General features: G+C 38.6%; 5 protein-coding genes across 5 annotated transcripts; 2 read left to right on the top strand and 3 right to left on the bottom strand.

Moving 5' to 3' along the window:
- Positions 1–688: 688 nt before the first annotated feature.
- On the bottom strand, positions 689–2,679 carry LOC120275048. The gene is made up of 3 exons (XM_039281533.1): positions 1,806–2,679; positions 1,588–1,691; positions 689–1,356 (listed from the first exon to the last, which is right to left on the bottom strand). The coding sequence occupies exons 1-3, from the start codon at positions 2,348–2,350 to the stop codon at positions 758–760; spliced, it is 1,248 nt and encodes a 415-aa protein (XP_039137467.1). The 5' UTR covers positions 2,351–2,679; the 3' UTR covers positions 689–757.
- Positions 2,680–3,969: 1,290 nt separating this feature from the next.
- On the bottom strand, positions 3,970–6,894 carry LOC120275047. The gene is made up of 5 exons (XM_039281532.1): positions 6,293–6,894; positions 5,352–5,648; positions 4,761–4,979; positions 4,380–4,508; positions 3,970–4,279 (listed from the first exon to the last, which is right to left on the bottom strand). Exons 1-5 carry the CDS (start codon positions 6,563–6,565, stop codon positions 4,061–4,063), a joined length of 1,137 nt encoding a protein of 378 aa, XP_039137466.1. The 5' UTR covers positions 6,566–6,894; the 3' UTR covers positions 3,970–4,060.
- A 126-nt stretch (positions 6,895–7,020) lies between these two features.
- On the bottom strand, positions 7,021–12,726 carry LOC120275046 (RNA demethylase ALKBH9B-like). Its single transcript, XM_039281531.1, has 6 exons — positions 12,513–12,726; positions 12,002–12,442; positions 9,219–9,304; positions 8,823–9,133; positions 8,197–8,268; positions 7,021–8,115 (listed from the first exon to the last, which is right to left on the bottom strand). Exons 1-6 carry the CDS (start codon positions 12,718–12,720, stop codon positions 7,398–7,400), a joined length of 1,836 nt encoding a protein of 611 aa, XP_039137465.1. The 5' UTR covers positions 12,721–12,726; the 3' UTR covers positions 7,021–7,397.
- Positions 12,727–14,446: 1,720 nt separating this feature from the next.
- On the top strand, positions 14,447–15,562 carry LOC120276260 (subtilisin-like protease). The gene has a single exon (XM_039282982.1). The coding sequence runs from the start codon at positions 14,447–14,449 to the stop codon at positions 15,560–15,562; it is 1,116 nt and encodes a 371-aa protein (XP_039138916.1).
- Positions 15,563–15,653: 91 nt separating this feature from the next.
- LOC120276259 (subtilisin-like protease) lies at positions 15,654–16,733 on the top strand. The gene has a single exon (XM_039282981.1). It carries the CDS (start codon positions 15,654–15,656, stop codon positions 16,731–16,733), a length of 1,080 nt encoding a protein of 359 aa, XP_039138915.1.
- Positions 16,734–17,921: the final 1,188 nt, after the last annotated feature.

Raw genomic sequence — 17,921 nt, 5'->3', positions numbered from 1 at the left:
TCAACTTTTGCCTTGAACAAAATAACCAAAACAAAAAAAACAAAAAAACAAAAAAGAAAAGGAAAGCCAAACTCTTCTAAGCCAGTGTCAGCACTGGCTTACATAAAACCCTACACAATACCGCGGTAGTCATCCTCGAATGTATAATTTTGCTCTTCTTACATACACAAAGCCTCTTTCATGATTATATTTCATTTCAATGTCGCCAATGACTTTTTTTTTATATTAATAAGTGATAAATATTTTTATTTAAAAAATCAAAATATACATAAAGATCTCACCGTTTTGTTTTCAGTTTTTTTTTTATGCTCACATCTAGTGGACCTGTTTTGATTGGTTATTTTTTTTTATGCTCACATCTAGTGAACATGTTTTGATTGTAGTTGGACCTGCCACTGACGAGTGTTATTTTTTTTTAAATAATAAATATGGATTATTTATTTTATATATATATATATATATATGCACACATATTTTTTAAATTTAAAAAAAATAAAAAATATATACGTAAACAAAATTAATACCTCACACACACACACATATATATATATGGGTTTTAAAGTTTAGTTTATGGTAATTTAATTTTTAAATTTTGGCAAACAAATAAAAAACAAAGGAAAAAGAGTTACAATGGTGATACAAAAACTAGGGGAGATCATGGACTTTGGGAGAATGCGAGTTTTTTCCCTTTTTCTAAAAGCGTTTTTGTCTAATAAAACTACACGTAATCATAAAACATATTCCAAGGGAGTAGTAACTACTCCACTAGCCGATATATAACCACGAAACATGGCAAAATGGCCCTTGGATTCCCGACAGACAAATCCTCGAGATTCGCGTCGGCACCAGCTAACGAATCATAGCCGCTTCCGCCGGCACCGGCGTCCTCCTCGTCCCCAGCACGTCGCACTCGCCCAGCGATAACGCGGCACACCATCATCGCTTTCGATCCCACTCCACCCACAGCGTGCCCCAGCTCGTGCGCGCGGCCGCTGCTCGCCGTCGTCCTCACCCCGCAAGCTTCCCGCGCGAACCCGTGCCGTATGATCCCGCAGACGCCGCACGCTGGGGAGGAGCAAAGGGAGGAGCCGGAGCCGAGTGCGCAAGAGAGAATCGCTGGATGGAAGCGGAGGAGTTCGTTGCCGTCAGCGGCGCAACGGGGATGCTTCTTGGGGTTTAAAGCTCGGGATTTGACGGCCGCTCTGTACTCCTCAAATCGCGCGACGGTACGCGGGCTATTTCGAACCTTGAGTATGCGTTCGATCTTACACGCCGGAAGGGCGCGCCGGTGCCAGCTTGATTTGAAGATGATCTCCACTATTTGACGACCGGAGTCCTCCGGCCCAAGCTCCGACACTGTTCAGCGGCGGCAATCAAACAAACAGGGTATAAGCAATCCGAAAGCACGCGCTCGAATTTTCATGACCTTCTAAAAAGAGGCAAAATTAAAGATAGAATGACGACGCTTTCCACTCATCATCATCAACAACACCGACAGTTCAGTCTTTTTCTAAAAAAAAGCAGAAGAAAAATGAAACCTGTATTTTTTTATTTTTTTAGAAAAAAATGGAGATTAATTAATTATACCAGCATGGCGGATGATCTGATGAAGCTCCAGGCTTTCAGACTTGGTGAATACCTCCCCGCACTCGGAGCATGCGGAGAGAGTTGTTCTTGGTCTAGGATATCTCCTAATGAATGAGGTAGGGGAATAATCATGCATATATTAAACCATTGAAGAAGTAGTAGTATACTCTTTGATGAAGTTGATGCTAAAGATAATACACACACACAGACACACTAACCTGGAAGCAGAGTCAATGGAGATGGCATGGCATTCGTAACAACCGGAAAGCCTTCTGAGTGGCATGCCACCAGCTTTGGAGGAGGAGGAGCAGGAGCCACCAGAAGACCGGGTGAGTGGGGCAGTCTCGTGGCGGCGACTCGCGCCTGGAGAGGACGAGCCAGAGTGGCGGTCGGTGTCGGAGCGGTGGCCGACGCGTGTGTTCCCGTGGACAACATCACGAAAAGCACAAATGGACGGGCCACATGAGGACCTTAGCTTAGCGTAGTTACTATTACTAACAGTGGGCTTCTCCTTTGAAGGGTCATGAACTTGGGAAGCCATGACAATAGCTTTGCATGACAAGATGCTCTTCAACTGTTCCCATGAAGAGATCACTTGATGATCTCTCAAATGTGGTCTTGGTGGAGATGGAGGTGATATCACCTTCTTCTTCATCACCTTCTTGTTCTTGTTCTTCTTCATGCTCATGTTCTTGTCATTATCCTTTTTCTGTGTCTTGTGTGCTTCAATATTGAATTTGGGTGTAGAAGAGTTGATGGCCATAGCAGGCCAGAGCTTATGTTATATACTTGTGTCTATGTCTGTGTGTGTGTATCAATATATATAAGAAAGAGAGATGGAGAGAGTGGGAGTACTGAAGCTGGTGGTGGTTGCTTTGCTCTTTGTTTTTGCTTGTTTGTCTTCTATGTTTGCTAGGCTCTAATGGACACTATTGCAGTTTGTGGGCACATAAAGCCATTTGGTGGAGGCAAGAGAGGGAGATTGTATCTCACTTGGGGACCAGTGGTCCGAGAGCATGAGCTCTATCTTTTCTTAGTCAGGCTCTGTTTTGTTGGACGGATGGGAGCTAATCCATGTACGTTTCATCATATACTTCTCATTTGGTTCAGAGGCTTCTGATTAGTGGAAGATTTGCATGTCTGAGCCTTGTATGTCTGCCACCATTGACTAACGATAAAAGCAATTAAAATACAAAAATAGTTTCTATATGTGCAAATTTCACTAATCTATATATTAATTATCAAAATGCTAATTTAGTCTAATATATCTCAAGATGAATCAATTGATGTGATACTGATGGTAGACCATCCCCAATTTTTTAAAACTAATTGGGCACACCTAAACCCAACAATACATTGTATTTTAGCATATCTTCGCACCAAAGTTCATCTAACATGAGGATATTAAGCACACTAGCATCTTTTTGATTGATTAACATTTATATAGATAATAACTAAAATGAACATAATGTGCGTGAACCAGCCTAGCCAAGGTTGGGCATCACAAGCTTTCTTGATTGATGGTGTTTTGGTTGCATGAAGATTAAGGAGTCAGTAAAACACCATACAAGAACTTGGTACATTACAATAATGGTACCTTACTCTCAATATTCCTCCAATTTGATGTGATAAAGTTTAAGGGAATGAATTTAAACGGTCCTACATAAAAATAAATAAATAAAATAAAATAGTTTAAAAAAAATGTATTTAAGCACTTCTTATGGTGCAAAATAATATAGTACTAAATTGGATAATTCCCCAAGTGAACTTGTATGTTGATCAGGTAGCTGATAAGGGATCTAGGGAACATCGTCTTCCGTGGACTCTGTTTTATCCCATCTCTTCTCCTTTTAATCCTCAAATTCATGAATGAAAATTTCATGAGATAATCTTATGTAAGAAAAGAAAGCTTTCCATTTGCACCGTCTTGCAGAACTTCACTTATTTAAGCAATGATTGACTTTTCAAGTCTCTTGATTGATTTGCAGACCATAAGGTTGAAGGACCAGTTGGATATATCATTCCATTCCTTTACATTCCTTCTCTGATTGTCCATTTGCATAGCATCAGTCCCTTAATTGAAAGGATTCTACTTTCCTGTCATCTACCGGCATGAGAATCAGATGCCTCCAGATGGATAGCGTCTCTTCACAACATACAAAACTACAGCTTGTTCATTATTCCTCACGTTTGCAAATTTGTCATCAGTTTCAGAAATGGACCCAATATTTTCAGCGGGTAAGATGATTACGGCTACTTTGTACCCGTATCCTAATTAATAATTATAACTATAGCCTGTTATAAAATCCTAAAAAAAACACACACACACATATTGAAAGCACATATTATCAACATTTCAAAAGCTCATGGTTTTTACTAGTATGGTTACAAGCTAATAATATTCATAATAATGTACCAACACACATTATTATCAAGCACATATATATTTATATATATATCACAAGATTATCAGTTATACAGATGGTCCGGAGACTGGAGGCAACAGTGTAGATGAAGATGGCAATGTTTCATGGATGACAGAGTTGGATGAAACAAAGACTGCATTGCCTTGTAATTGCAGCATGATGCTCCCCAGAATTTCAGTCATCAGCTTCTTGAACTCTTGTTCATCAACTGTCTTGCCATCATCTGCATTCACCATTTTAAATGCCTCATTCACAACAGCATCAACCTGATCATAGAATGACAGGCGAGACAATTAGAACAAGTGTTATAGCTCAATTTATGTAGAGTAACATATAAAACTGCGAATCTGAAAAATGGAGGGAAACCTGCTGAACAGCCCCAAAAGGAGGTAAATTTGCTGATGAAGCCATTCCATCTAGTGCGATCCGAAGATAGTCTTTCGATACTTTTCCATTCTGATCTTTAGGCAGATCTCTCCATGCATTATCTAACAACTACACAGGTGAAAGGATGGCCTAGTTGTCATTTAATTGAAATTTCAAAAGCAACCAAGTTCTAGTTAATTTCTGCAGATATATTACTGTGTGAATCGAAGTTATGCAAATTTTGCATCAAAATACTAACCATCAATGGTACTAAATGAAAAACAACTTATGGTTATGATGAAGAACAAACAAGCACATTGAGAAATATGTATAGAATCTTCACTAATTAAATCTCTGGTTTGAAGGCAAATAGCAACTAACCTTATTCAGCTCAAAGCTATTGGAAAGTAACCTTTTGATGCCATTTCCATCAAAAGTATTCTCACTGTGTGCAACAATGACCAGTTGCTCTTCAAGATGCCGAGTGATACTGATCACAAGCTTTTTAAATTCTTCCAAGAAGGTCTCCTGTGTAGCAGGCTGTTCAAGATGATCCCCTGAAATAGATTGAAAAGCAGGCTCGACGATATTGCCAGAGACCTGTGAGCATCGTCACCAATATGATTAAAACACTGTTAAAAGAACAGAGTTTGGAATGGAATTTGCTGACAAGCTATGCATGGATACTGATTTCAATAGCAAGTGAGATTATGAGCTATATATGTATTACTTTGATCTAAACACATGAGGTACATTTTCCAAAACAAAAACATGTGAGTGAGATTATGAGCTACATCTGCATGAGTTTGATCTAAACATGTGAGGTACATTTTCCAAAACAAAAAACAGACATAAGTGGGATAATGAGCTATATATGTATGACTATGATCTAAACACGGGAGATTTATTTTGTGGAATAATAAAAATATATGGGAAAATATTTTAATAAACAATTTCAAACTTTTTCAATACCCATGAGTCAGAAATGGGTGGCAATCCATGCTCGACAGTGAGTTGCTGAAGGCCCATCAAAAGGCACTTGCTCAGAGGGGCATTGGCAGAATCAATTGATGAGTATATGGCAATAGCTTCTGGTTCGAAACCTGGGCTTCGGACAAACTCTTTAAGGTCCTCGCCATCCATCCTCAATATCACAATCGGGTCCCTATTCAGTCCAGCAGCCATGCCCAACAGTATGTCGGAAAGCACCTCTTTGAACTCTGATTTGCTCACTTCCTCTTGTTTTCCATGAGTGAACTCACTCAAAACCTACAACCAAACATATATATATATATATATATATAAAAATGCATGAAATTGCATCTATTTCTCCACTTACATCTCTCCTCTTTCTAGTTTTCATCTTATATATCAAACTGAAGGCCATTAGGAAAAAAACACACACACACACACACAGAGAAGAACAACTAATGGTTAAATAAAAGAGAAATGGAATTGGCCATCCCAGTAATTAGAGCCTGAATTGTATTAGCAATGTGGAGCCGGAGACATAAGTCAACTCATGAGTCATGAAGGATATCATCTTACATGAAAGGTCAGACAAAAACTAATCCACTCATTGTTTTGTTTGGCGACTTATTAGTCCAAGTCATCCACATGTCACAAAACATGCATGCGATTCAATATGGCAGGAGCCAGATGTTTACATCCACACAAAAACTTGTCCTTTTTCTCTAATTATTAATTTTTATTATTATTATTATTATTATTATTATTATTATTATTATTATTATTATTGAGAAAAATAGATTAAAATAAACAAAAGGCAAAAGAACAAAATTAGGAAAAGGTTTTCTTGGAATCGATCAAATGCTTCATAACTGAAACAATTAGCTAGAAAGGATTGAATACTAAGAAGAATGGCAGAAAGAAAATTACATGAGTATTATTACCTCAGAGTAGATGTGATCGGAGTCCGGTGAGGAACCCTGAGCCGGGAGGCCAAGGGCAGCACCGATGTCGGCGACTGCGGGATGGAGCTCGGAGACGGATAGCTTGCCATCACGATCAAGGTCTAGCTCCTCGAACTTGTGGTCAATGAAACTACCAAAAGCCTCCTTATTCTCAACCAACTCCCTTATCTCCGACCCATCAAGCACCACCTTCTTCTCCACCCCCATCCCTCCTCCCTTCTTGCTCTTCTTCCATCCAAACCAGCTTGTCATTCACCTTCCTTGGCTTTCTAACAAACAAGAAAAGATTGAAGAGCGGATGACGATGATGACGACGACGACGATGACGATGAGCAGCAGCACGAGCTACTTGGCAATAAGGCAACAGTGGGGCATGTGTGAAAAGGAAAGAAGAGGGAGAGAGGAGTAACTGCCACCAAGCACTGAAGGAAAAGACTGACAGGGGAGACGTGGCTTTTGGGCACTTCTCTCTGGAAATATTTGACCACTGAGAAGCACGTATGTCCACTTGTTACATACGTGTTTCTGAAGCAGATCTCCACCGCTCCAGTTCTCTGATGAAATGAGTTGATGAGTTAGGGTCCATCACACCCAATCTCTGATATAAATATATATACATACATACAAACATAAAGACCTACACACACACACACACACACACATATATATATATATGATTTTAGAAGAATACACTATAACATCCATCATCAGCATAAAGAATAGACCCAACAACAGCCTTCTTCCTTTCCATATACCTGAAAAATTTTCTATAGGGGTTTTTAAGGACGAAGATAAACAAATAAATATTACAAATATATTAATCTAAAGGAAACACCCAATTTTCTGAATCCAACTCAAACCTAACTAAATTACTATCTCATTCTGATCATTTGCAATAGGTATATAAAAGAAGCTGAACTTCAACGGAAACAGTAGCAGACTGCTTTCAGCTGCGCTGTTGAGCTTGTTGTGTTTTGTAGCAGCAGCAACAACCATATTCCTCATGAAATGAAGCACAAATAGAAAAGAAGTAAGGTCCTCGATTCAGCTTGCACTGGCCTAGTTTATAAAAAGAATTCAATGCTCAACTATGATCCTCTGCTGCATGAGTTGCTGCTCTATTTCCTTCATCTGACAAGCTAACCCTCACCTTTCTTCTTCCATTGTCTAAGGCTTCTATACGGAGACCGGAAGGATGAAATGGCTCAGAAGCTTCAGCCATAACAGTTGCAGGTCCATCTTCACCATGCCTGCTGTGACTTGTCACATTATTCTTCTGCTCCATCCTCACTCGCCCCACATGAGAACGAGCACTGCCATACAAACTGTTATTCTCTTCCTCTGTCCAAACTTGACTACTTGTGCGTGGTGATCTCTTCATCTGATTCCCTGCTTGATCCAGAAGATGTTGGATGCCTCGAAAATTTGGCCTCCGCTTTTGCTCAAACGATTTTCCAGAAGATTCACTTCCTCTTTGCAAGCCATGGCTATCAATGGAAGACTTCCCAACAGTTATTTGATTTGGTGATGGTGATCTTTTTGAATGTCTGTCTTGATCATGAAGAAGGGTTCCACTCTCAGGGTGGTCAGCTCCAGGCTCTACACCAACGAATGTATTGACTGATTTCTTCCAATTCCTTTTTGTTTTTGTCCCGGAAAAAAACCTCGACTTCTCATCTTGGTTAGGTGGTCCTTTTTTGAACATATCATCAACCAGTGGCTGGATGTTCTGCAAGTCAGGTTCAGGAGTAAACGCCAGGGGCCACTTGCTCCCATCCATTTTTCTGAATGTAATGGATATCCTGTGATTTACGAACAAGATCCTCAGCATAAACCATCACAATGATATATAGTTCAATTTTTGCAATGTGCGATAAAATTACCTTTTCGTGGGAACTGCAGGTACACAATGTTTTGCAATATCTGCCCCATTACCATTCAACACAAGCACTGACCTGTCCAAATAAAACATACAAGAAGACTTTAGCTGGCAATGTAGGATAAACTCACCAAACACTGTAAACATTTTAGAGCTTGCAAGTACTCAAAAAGTATGTTTATAAATGTAGAAAATGAATTGTTGAAGAAAAATTCAAAGACGAAAGCAAACCTTTACCGGCTATAAAGGCCAGGGAGGATAAATGATAAATAAAATCAGAATAGTAGACAAGCAAAGAAATAAAATATTTTCTCTATATAACATGCATGAAGATCTCATAAGGCAATCTCTTATAATTAACAAACTAAATTCCACAGTATGATCACAAAAAGAAAGGGGAACAAAAAATTTCTTGTAGACATTAGGGCTCTTTAGAAACCTCTAATACAATGCTCGGAAGATAACTTGGGCCATCTAATATAATATTCCAAAAGAAATCAGCACAGCAAAGTCCTTAAAATATAATGGCAAGAATATGCCAACAGATTATGCTAACTAAATGGCATTAGGTGCATTGAATGCAGATTATAAAATATAATAAAAAATACCAATTTATAAAGACATACTCACCCGACAGGTAAAGGAATAGCAAATGAACCACTAAATTCTCCAGGTCCTTCAACCTTTAGGCCCGATCCAAAGAGTATATTGCACTCACTAAGAAATGATACAGTACAAAAGGGACGAACAAAATCATGACTATCAATATGAGGTGGGATACAGTCTCCAGGTTCATATATATTGACGATGCAACTGTCCGGAACACAGGATGTGGGTAGCACATGCCAACTAACCAGCCTCTTTATGATCACCTTAAAAAGTGGAGGAACAGAATCAGGAACCACGTGCTTAAGGATGCCGGGTGGATTCCCTTCCCTATCCTGTTAACACGTAAGAGGAAAGAATTATCAGTTGCTATTTCAGTTGATAGTCAGCACAGTCAAAGTACGAAAGTTCTGTTGTTACCATGGCGTAGTTGTAACAGCACCCAAATTGTATGGTCACCCGTCCTTTCCCTCGCATCCATTTCTGTGGCTCAGTATATGTACGCTCTGCAAATAGAAAAGGTGTATCAGATCCTAACTGTACTTTTTTAACAAGCAAAACAATCTTCTTTCAAATAAAAGAACTCCATGTTCAACAGAACGACAATGTCACATACAGTTTCACAGAAGGGAGATGAGATCCTTGAGAAACTTGCTTCTATGCAACTAAAGGGTTTGACATCAAAAAGGTCATATTTTCAAGGATTTTTGATAAAAAAAATATATAAATATGGCAACAAGTAGTGGGAGTTGTCAGAAATGCTTAAACAAGGAATCAACCTTTACGGTTATGTGTTATTTTTTTTTTTATGTAAAAGCAAAAACCTACAATTCTCCTAATATTTGAGAGCCTTGTTTCCATTTTGACTCCAACACCCATGTTCCCAAGTACAAGTGCTTCTATATAGGAAATAAATACGCACACATTCTTGTGTCTGGAAATAAGTTTTAAAATGTACAACTTGAATTTGGAATGTGTAGTTGGAAAGGTACTTAAACACCTACTAGTTAGTAACAATGTTGTTAAGGGAGCAAGGCGCACCTGAGGCACTAGGACCCTTCCATCACCCGAGGCGCAAGGCGCAAAAAAAAAACGACCGCCTGGTCGAAGTAAGGCGCACACACATAAAGAATATATACATATATATATATGGGGTATATGATAGAGCCATAGACAAATAGAAATCTTAAAGCCTTAAACTCTAATATTAACAAACTTGTTTTATCTTAAGGTCAAAATTCTATTCCTAAAATCATAAACAGCTAATAATCATCATCATTAATGCCAAACTCTAAAGTCATGTTTTCATCTTCTTTTCCTTGTTCAGAATCATAGCCATCTATGAGGGTCTGTATAAAATAGTGAAATATTTATTGCTTAGTTATTAGATTCTATTCTTTTAATAGACTTAGAGACTTTTCAAATACCAATGTCAGGTAAACTATGGCTCTTTTAAATAATAGGAAATCAACAGTTTTTCAATCATGCGCACTTTTTTTGTGCCTTAGGCTTCAAAAAAAAGCACAAAAAAGTGCAAAAAAGCCTCGCTTGACTTAAACCGCCTTACCTTAGACCCTTAGATGCGCTAAGGAGGTTTAGTGTTGCGCCTGGGGGCCTAGACGCGCCTAGGCACGCGCATTAAAAACACTAGTTAGTAAAGACAGAGCATCCAAATATCTTCCCTCATGATGCTCTATCTGGATTTTGAAATTTTGACGTATCAAACAGTAGTGTCCAATGTCGAAACAACATCAATTGTGTCCATGTCAAACAAACAACAGAACAAAACAAAATATGATTCTGATCACATGATACATTGATCGAAATGTAGAACTTGAATTTGGAATGTGTAGTTGGAAAGGTACTTAAACACCTCCTGGTTAGTAAAGACAAGGCATCCAAATATCTTCCCCTATGATGCTATATCTGAATTGTGAAATTTTGTCGTATCGAACAATAGTGTTCAATATCGAACAATATCAATTGTGCCCATGTCAAACAAACAACAAAACAAAATATGTTTCTGATCACACGAGACATTGATCGAAATGTAGAACTTGAATTTGGAATGTGCAGTTGGAAAGGTAATAAAACACCTATTAGTTAGTAAAGACAGAGCATCCAAATATCAAACAATAGTGTGTACAATGTCGAACAATATCAATTGTGTCCATGTCAAACAAAGAACAGAACAAAATAAAATATGTTTCCAATCACATGAGACACTGATCGATGGGGTGTTTGGCTGAAAGTATCAAAAAATCCAAGGATTTCCAAATACGTGATTTGACTTCTACCTGGCTTGGCCATTCGTCAAAATCTTAGATTAAGTCAAATTTAGAATTTGAAAATCAATCGTATAGCTTCATTCACACAACAAAAACATTAGATTTGGGATTAACACCAAATTTGAGAACTTGGAGCTCTAAATCCCTCTGACCAAACATATCCTAATATAAATGTATAATAAAGTTGGATTTTAAAGCATGTGATCATTGAAATTGCATATGTTGGCAAATCTTCAAATAGCCTATGATCGAGTTATCTCTTTATGACATGAAATGGGGCATACAAGGATTGCCAAAGTAAGAATAATGAAGAGGTGTTGGAAAAGATGGCACACCTTAGCGCAAGGAATACTCAATTTAAGGATGCAACTCTCAGAGAAAAGATGATAACTCTTGATAAAGAGGTGTCAAGGCTAGAAATAATAAATCAAAGGCTCACACAACAACATGTGGGATAGATATATTTATATTTCTGTGAAGAGCAACATTCAGGAAGTTATGGGTCCAATTGTCATCTTAATAGAATGAAATGATGTTACATTGCAATTTTGATCATGAAAAGTTTCCAAAATAGCAAGATCGAAAAACAAGGCGGTAATATAAGCACAACCTATAACTGAGAAAGTACATAGCATTATTCTCACAAATAGAATATCTTAATAACACTATCATTTGGGCTGATGAGTTTCCAAAACTTCTACCCTGTGATATCAACATCTGGATTGCATACTAGATCCCCAGATAAGAGTTAGAAAAATTATCATCCAATTGTTCAATAACAAGAAAGAACAAGCAACTGCTTTTATTTCGCATCCATAAACATATATTCTACGCAAAAGTTCAATAACAGGAAAAATAAATCGCAACTAAAGCGCATAAGAAAACACAGAACATTAAGCTACACAAAATCCTCACCTCCGAGCTCAGAATTCCTGCCTTTTTTCTGTAGTTCATAGATGAAATCTACAATCCGCTTCTGCTCCGCAGCACTGAAAATTCCAGTGTGAAGCTCCAAGCCCTCGGCGATATTAACAATCTTTCCCTTGACCCTCTCCAGGCAGATGAACTCCGTATTCCTACCAACATTCCTGAATCGAATTAACTCCCTCTGCTCCCTCGATAACCCCGGCTTCTTCTTCTTCTCATCCTCCTCAGCACTCTTCGCCTTCACCTCCGCCTCCTCCGCGTCTCCCAGCTCGTCCTCCTGGGCCATGTCGGCCCATGAAACTCTCGCCTTTGAGGATTCCGCCGGCGGTTCGGGGTCCCAACCAGTGGGCTCGATGTGATCCGAGTCAGGGACTAGATCAGGACCTTGCACTGGCCAGGTAGCGTTTGTAGCCCCTTCGGCGGCAGAGACTGCAGGAAAAGGAGACACGATGAGGCATCGATAAAATCATGGAAATCAGGGACAAAGAGAGGGGGAAACCAGGGCGGAGGGAGTGGATGCGATCGCGGAGAACCGAGGAGCAGGAGGGGCATAGATCGCGGGTGAGGAAGGGAAGCCAATTGCTGAGGAATTCGCCAGCGATCTCGAGCTCCGATGGATCAAAGCCTTGAAGCAGCGGGTCCGCCATCTCGCTCGCTCTCCCTGATCTTTCGATCTTTCTCTTCCGCACGCAGAATCTCGTCTCCATGTGTTAGAGTAAAAGATATACTGTTTTTAGATTTTCTTTGTGGGGGTACGGATATGTTTTATTTTTATTATATACTTTAATTATCTATATTTTACTATATTTTTATAATTATTATAAAAAATTTTAAAATAAATAAATCATAATTTATTAACACAAACAAAAATAATAAATTAATTTTAATAAAAGCCAACTCCAAATTTATAAAAAAAAACACACACCCACACACAAATTTTAATAATGCTCAGGAGTCAGGAGAGAACTTATACTTGTATTATAATTGAGAGCTTGCACTCCAAAGAATAATCTAGATTGTTGGTGACATGAGTTATTGGTATGATGAAAAACACAAATTTTTTACTTTATCTAAACATCATAAACCTCTAAAAAAGTTCAAAAATTTAGCAAAAAAATAAATAAATAAATATATTATTTAACCAAAATTATGAATAAAATATATCAAAATTCCCTCTACAACAAAGAGAAGCAATGAAGACTGATCTTTTGTGTTAATTGTCGAGTAGTAGCATATAACACATGTGACCATCGCCCGGTAGAAGTTTGTTACATCTCCTATTAGATAGGTTTTCTAATGTAAAAATCTTATTATCCTAAGCCAACCAATTAAAAATTTTGATCTTCTTGGATAGTTATTTCCCAAATCATTAAAGTAACTGTTCATCTCGCTCATCGTTAACCGCTATCATTTAAGAATTGATAATGAAAGACTTAACAGTAAATGTTCCATTATTTGTTAGCTTTAAGTTCTCTCCTTCCATAAGATGGTCAATCAACATTAAGGTAGTTTGTAAGTCCTCTCCACTATGTCCTTGATGGACTGCGAGCTATTAAGTAAGTACTTAAAAATCTTTGGCTACAAATCTTTTAAGACACAACCATTTGCCTAGCTGTATGGTTAAAACATGGTAGTTCCCCCCCATGGTTAATCACTGGTGTCACATAGGTTCTGAAAGAAAGTAGGCCATCTAAGATACCAATCTATAAGAAAGAATTTTCTTCTAGGAAATTTACTATGCATGGACTATGAGAGTCCGTTTCTATACTAATTGCAGTGAACGACTTGGTTAATCCTGCACTAGTTAGACCCTATCACAAATTTCCACTATTATTTCTCAAGTAAAGTGTGAATGAAATCTAGCAGATTTAGTAGGCCCACTCCCCTGTGAAAGTTTTTTTTTATAATAAAGATGGATAATAAAAAAAATTTAAAATAGTAAACATAGATTTGTTAAATACGGGGAAAATCTGTTTAAATTAAATATCGTGACACTCTATAATATATGAATATCTATATACACGAATAGTCCAACTCCACAGAATCAATAATTATTGAATTTGAATTTCTACCATATATATATATATATGTAAAATGAACCCATAATTACTCCCATCAAATAGAAAAAATAATACAAAATCACAATCTACAGCTGCGCGATTAATTAAAGTAATTAATGCCTTGGATAAGAAACAAAATTTGAAATCAAACTCTCCTCTTTAATTTGAAAACCATGGCGCGCAATAATGAATTAATTTGTGGCATTAAAAAAAAACGTAATTGATCTTTGTGCATGCATGAAATTTAGCCAATTAATGCAACAATCCCGGCAGATTCTTTTCCAAATGCATGCACCATTAATATATATATATATATATATCACAGCGCTTATGCATTGCTTTCAAGCATCAAAACAACAGATTCCTTTAGAAAATGAAGAAGAACACCACCCCTCTAATGTCTTGCACCATCACCCTCTTCATTGTTCTTCTTCTCCTCCTCTCCTCCACTCCATCTTCAGTGTTCTGTCGTCTCCCCTCCAAGGCTTCTGATGCTTCTCAGCGAAGCACTTACATAGTTAACGTGCTGCCACCAGAGGACCTGGCATTTGCCAACCCTTCCGCTCTCAAAGCATGGCATGAATCCTTCTTGCCTGAAGACATGTACACCACCTCAAACTCCTTAATTACTGGTCCTCGGTTTTTATACTCCTACACCCATTCCTACACCGGCTTTGCTGCAAAGCTAACAAAGGAGGAGGTCAAAGCCATGGATGGCAAGCCCGGCTTTGTGAGCGCCATCCCCGACACAATCTATCCGCTTCTCACCACTCACACTCCTCACTTTCTAGGCCTCAACATCGGCGACGGGACGTGGAACAATTCCAACCTCGGAAAAGGTGTCATCATCGGAATATTAGACACCGGTGTCTTCGCCAGTCATGTCTCATTCCACGATGATGGGCTTCCCGCTCCACCTTCAAAATGGAAGGGAACATGCGATCTTGGAACTAGTTTATGCAACAAGAAACTAATCGGAGCACAAGCATTCCAAAGCGACGATGCTGTGGCTACAGCCACAGATGAGGTGGGTCACGGCACGCACACTGCTAGCACAGCAGCTGGGAACTTCGTTGATGGTGCCAGTTTCCTCGGCATAGGCAATGGCACGGCCGTGGGCATTGCACCTCTTGCTCACCTAGCTATTTATAAGGTATGCAGTGGGAGGGGATGCTCCAGCGCTGATATACTTGCCGGCATAGATGCTGCTTTGAAAGATGGTGTTGATATAATTTCGCTGTCTCTTGGTGGCCCATCCCGATCATTTGCCGTTGATCCGGTTGCTGTTGGTGGTTTCCGAGCCATCGAGAAAGGGATTATGGTAAGCGCCGCGGGAGGCAATGATGGCCCGAGCGCGGGAACAGTCTCCAATTTGGCGCCTTGGTTGCTCACTGTGGCGGCAAGCACCAACGATAGGAGATTCATGGCAACTGTGAGGCTCGGCAACGGGGTTGAGTTCGATGGCGAGACTCTTTACCATCCCGGATAATTTCACTTCTGAACCTCTCCCTCTTGTTTTCATCACTGAGTCCTCTCAGAGCGAGCAGTGTAGCTCGCTGAGCGCCGGGGACTTGACGGGCATGGTGGTGCTATGTGATTCAGCAGGTGGTAATCTAATTTCTAAAGGCGCTGTTGTCTTGCAAGCCGGAGGTGCTGGCATGGTTCTCTTCAACACCCAGGAATGGGGTTACACTACTTTGGCTTATGATCACCTTCTTCCATCTTCCTTAGTATCATACAACGCTGGATTAGAGATTAAATCATACATAAACTCAACGGACGATCCCACTGTCTCTTTGATTTTCAAAGGTACCACATTTGGTTCGGTCGCACCGGAAATGAGTTTTTTCTCTTCCAGAGGACCTAACAAGCTCAGCCCTGGTATCCTCAAACCTGACATCACTGGTCCTGGAGTTAACATCTTGGCAGCATGGCCATTCCCGCCGAGGAATGGTACTGCTGTTACTCCACCACGCAACCGGCCATTTAACGTCATCTCTGGTACATCCATGTCGACACCTCATTTGAGCGGAGTTGCTGCTTTGGTGAAGAGCACGCACCCTGACTGGTCTCCCGCTGCTATTAAATCAGCAATCATAACATCAGCTTACCTTAAAGCTAGTGATAAGTTGCCCATTAAAGATGAGCAACACCAAGATGCGAGTATCTTTGCAATTGGCAACGGGCATGTGGATCCATCCAAAGCTATTGATCCCGGACTGATTTATGACATTGAAGCTAGTGATTACACAGGCTATCTATGTGGCTTGGGTTACTCTGATGCTAACTTGACCACCTTAGCTGGCAGGCGTGTCAGCTGCGATGATGTGCAGGTGGTTGCTGAGGCAGACCTTAACTACCCGACCATATTGGTGCCTTTGAACTCAACTGATGACTCAAAGATTATTATTACCAGAACGGTGACTAATGTGGGGAGGGCAAACTCCACATACAAGGCTCAGATTGAAGCGCCCAAAGCAGTTTCGGTGACAGTGGAGCCACAAATTCTCAAGTTTCAAGAGATAAATGAGAAGAAGAATTTTACAGTCAGCGTGAGCAAGGCTTCAGGAAGTTTGTCTAGGGAGTGGAAAGCTCAGCTGTATTGGATTTCTGATGATCATGTTGTGAGGAGTGTTATTTCAGAAGTTTCAAATGTGTGAATGTTGCATAAATATATGTTCAATGTTTAGAACTTAATTAATTAATTAATGATATATTTCTTATAGTTTATCAAATATCTTTTTTATGATTACTGCGTACTGCATTTTAAATTAAACATAATCTGCGAAGAAAAAAGGTTGGGCTTTGTTTTTCTATTGGATCTGCAGTGAAGGACGATATGGCGGGTATGGGCATTAATGCTGCCTTTTAGAAATTAATCGGACTGAAGCAAACTGGCTTTTTCCAAGTATTTCATGTAGATCATCAGATCATGTGTGTGGAGGCAGAGATGGCTTTAATATTTAGTTGATCTATAAAGTGAGAAACACTAATAATATGTGCCATTCTTAAAAGGTACAGTACTATAAATTTAGCAAATTAATAAGTTAATGAAGTTAGCAAAATTTCATCATAGTTTAAATATATTTTTTAATTTTCAAGAATTTGGTTGTTATAATGAAAGAATTAATAATGAAAAGTGTAGCTTGAACATTATATGCAGATAGAGTACCTGAGTACAGTACTTAAAAAAATAAATGTCATGAAATTGGTACAAATAAAAGTTTGGAATGAAATTATATATTAAAAAAAGCCCATCTATTTTTGAAAATTTTTTGATTTCTCACCGCCTTCAATTTGAGGAATATTTGTCCATATGAATATAAATAAAAGTAAATTACTTAAATGCCTTACATGGGAATATGTGTATCTCATCTACCATAACAGATTAACATGCATGTATTATTTCTCAATCATATTCATAAATGCATCTACATTTTATTTAGGAATTTGAGTAATTACAAACACACACACACACACACACACACACACACATATATATATATATCTCTTTATTTGAATAGGCAAAAAAGTTTTATATAATTACATTTTTTTTTAATAAAAAATAAATAAAACCAAAATTTTATTAAAAGAAAAAAAAACATGAAGAAGATAAAAGAGAAATAAAACCATTGACAAAAATAGAAAAAAATAATCACAAATAATAATTAGACTTTTTTATAGGAAAAGATAAAAAATAAAAGAAAAAACACAATTAATCGAAGTGGTTTTGTTGAACTTGGGGAGACCCATTGTTCCTCAGTCTATGTTGTTTATCTGTCGGTTTGGTGTCCATATCTAGTGGATGTTAGTTGTTGTTGTCAATGGTTTATTCATTTTTTTCAAAA

This window comes from Dioscorea cayenensis, chromosome 14, assembly GCF_009730915.1.
Source record: "Dioscorea cayenensis subsp. rotundata cultivar TDr96_F1 chromosome 14, TDr96_F1_v2_PseudoChromosome.rev07_lg8_w22 25.fasta, whole genome shotgun sequence".
Lineage (NCBI taxonomy): Eukaryota > Viridiplantae > Streptophyta > Magnoliopsida > Dioscoreales > Dioscoreaceae > Dioscorea > Dioscorea cayenensis.
This window is presented reverse-complemented; position numbering and strand designations above follow the sequence as displayed.

Bases quoted from the DNA above. Each gene is read 5' to 3' on its own strand.
- LOC120275048 (XM_039281533.1), bottom strand. From the start codon at position 2,350: ATGGCCATCAACTCTTCTACACCCAAATTCAATATTGAAGCACACAAG. The intron at 1,692-1,805 runs GTTAGTGTGTCT...CTCATTCATTAG, and splicing joins TCCATTGACTCTGCTTCCAG to GAGATATCCTAGACCAAGAA. The intron at 1,357-1,587 runs GTATAATTAATT...GCCGCTGAACAG, and splicing joins TCAGATCATCCGCCATGCTG to TGTCGGAGCTTGGGCCGGAG.
- LOC120275047 (XM_039281532.1), bottom strand. From the start codon at position 6,565: ATGACAAGCTGGTTTGGATGGAAGAAGAGCAAGAAGGGAGGAGGGATG. The intron at 4,509-4,760 runs GTTAGTTGCTAT...TCACCTGTGTAG, and splicing joins ATAGCTTTGAGCTGAATAAG to TTGTTAGATAATGCATGGAG. The intron at 4,280-4,379 runs GTTTCCCTCCAT...TTCTATGATCAG, and splicing joins CTTTTGGGGCTGTTCAGCAG to GTTGATGCTGTTGTGAATGA.
- LOC120275046 (XM_039281531.1), bottom strand. From the start codon at position 12,720: ATGGAGACGAGATTCTGCGTGCGGAAGAGAAAGATCGAAAGATCAGGG. The intron at 9,305-12,001 runs GTGAGGATTTTG...TTCTATTTGCAG, and splicing joins CAGGAATTCTGAGCTCGGAG to AGCGTACATATACTGAGCCA. The intron at 9,134-9,218 runs GTAACAACAGAA...ACGTGTTAACAG, and splicing joins GCTGTTACAACTACGCCATG to GATAGGGAAGGGAATCCACC.
- LOC120276260 (XM_039282982.1), top strand. From the start codon at position 14,447: ATGAAGAAGAACACCACCCCTCTAATGTCTTGCACCATCACCCTCTTC.
- LOC120276259 (XM_039282981.1), top strand. From the start codon at position 15,654: ATGGTGGTGCTATGTGATTCAGCAGGTGGTAATCTAATTTCTAAAGGC.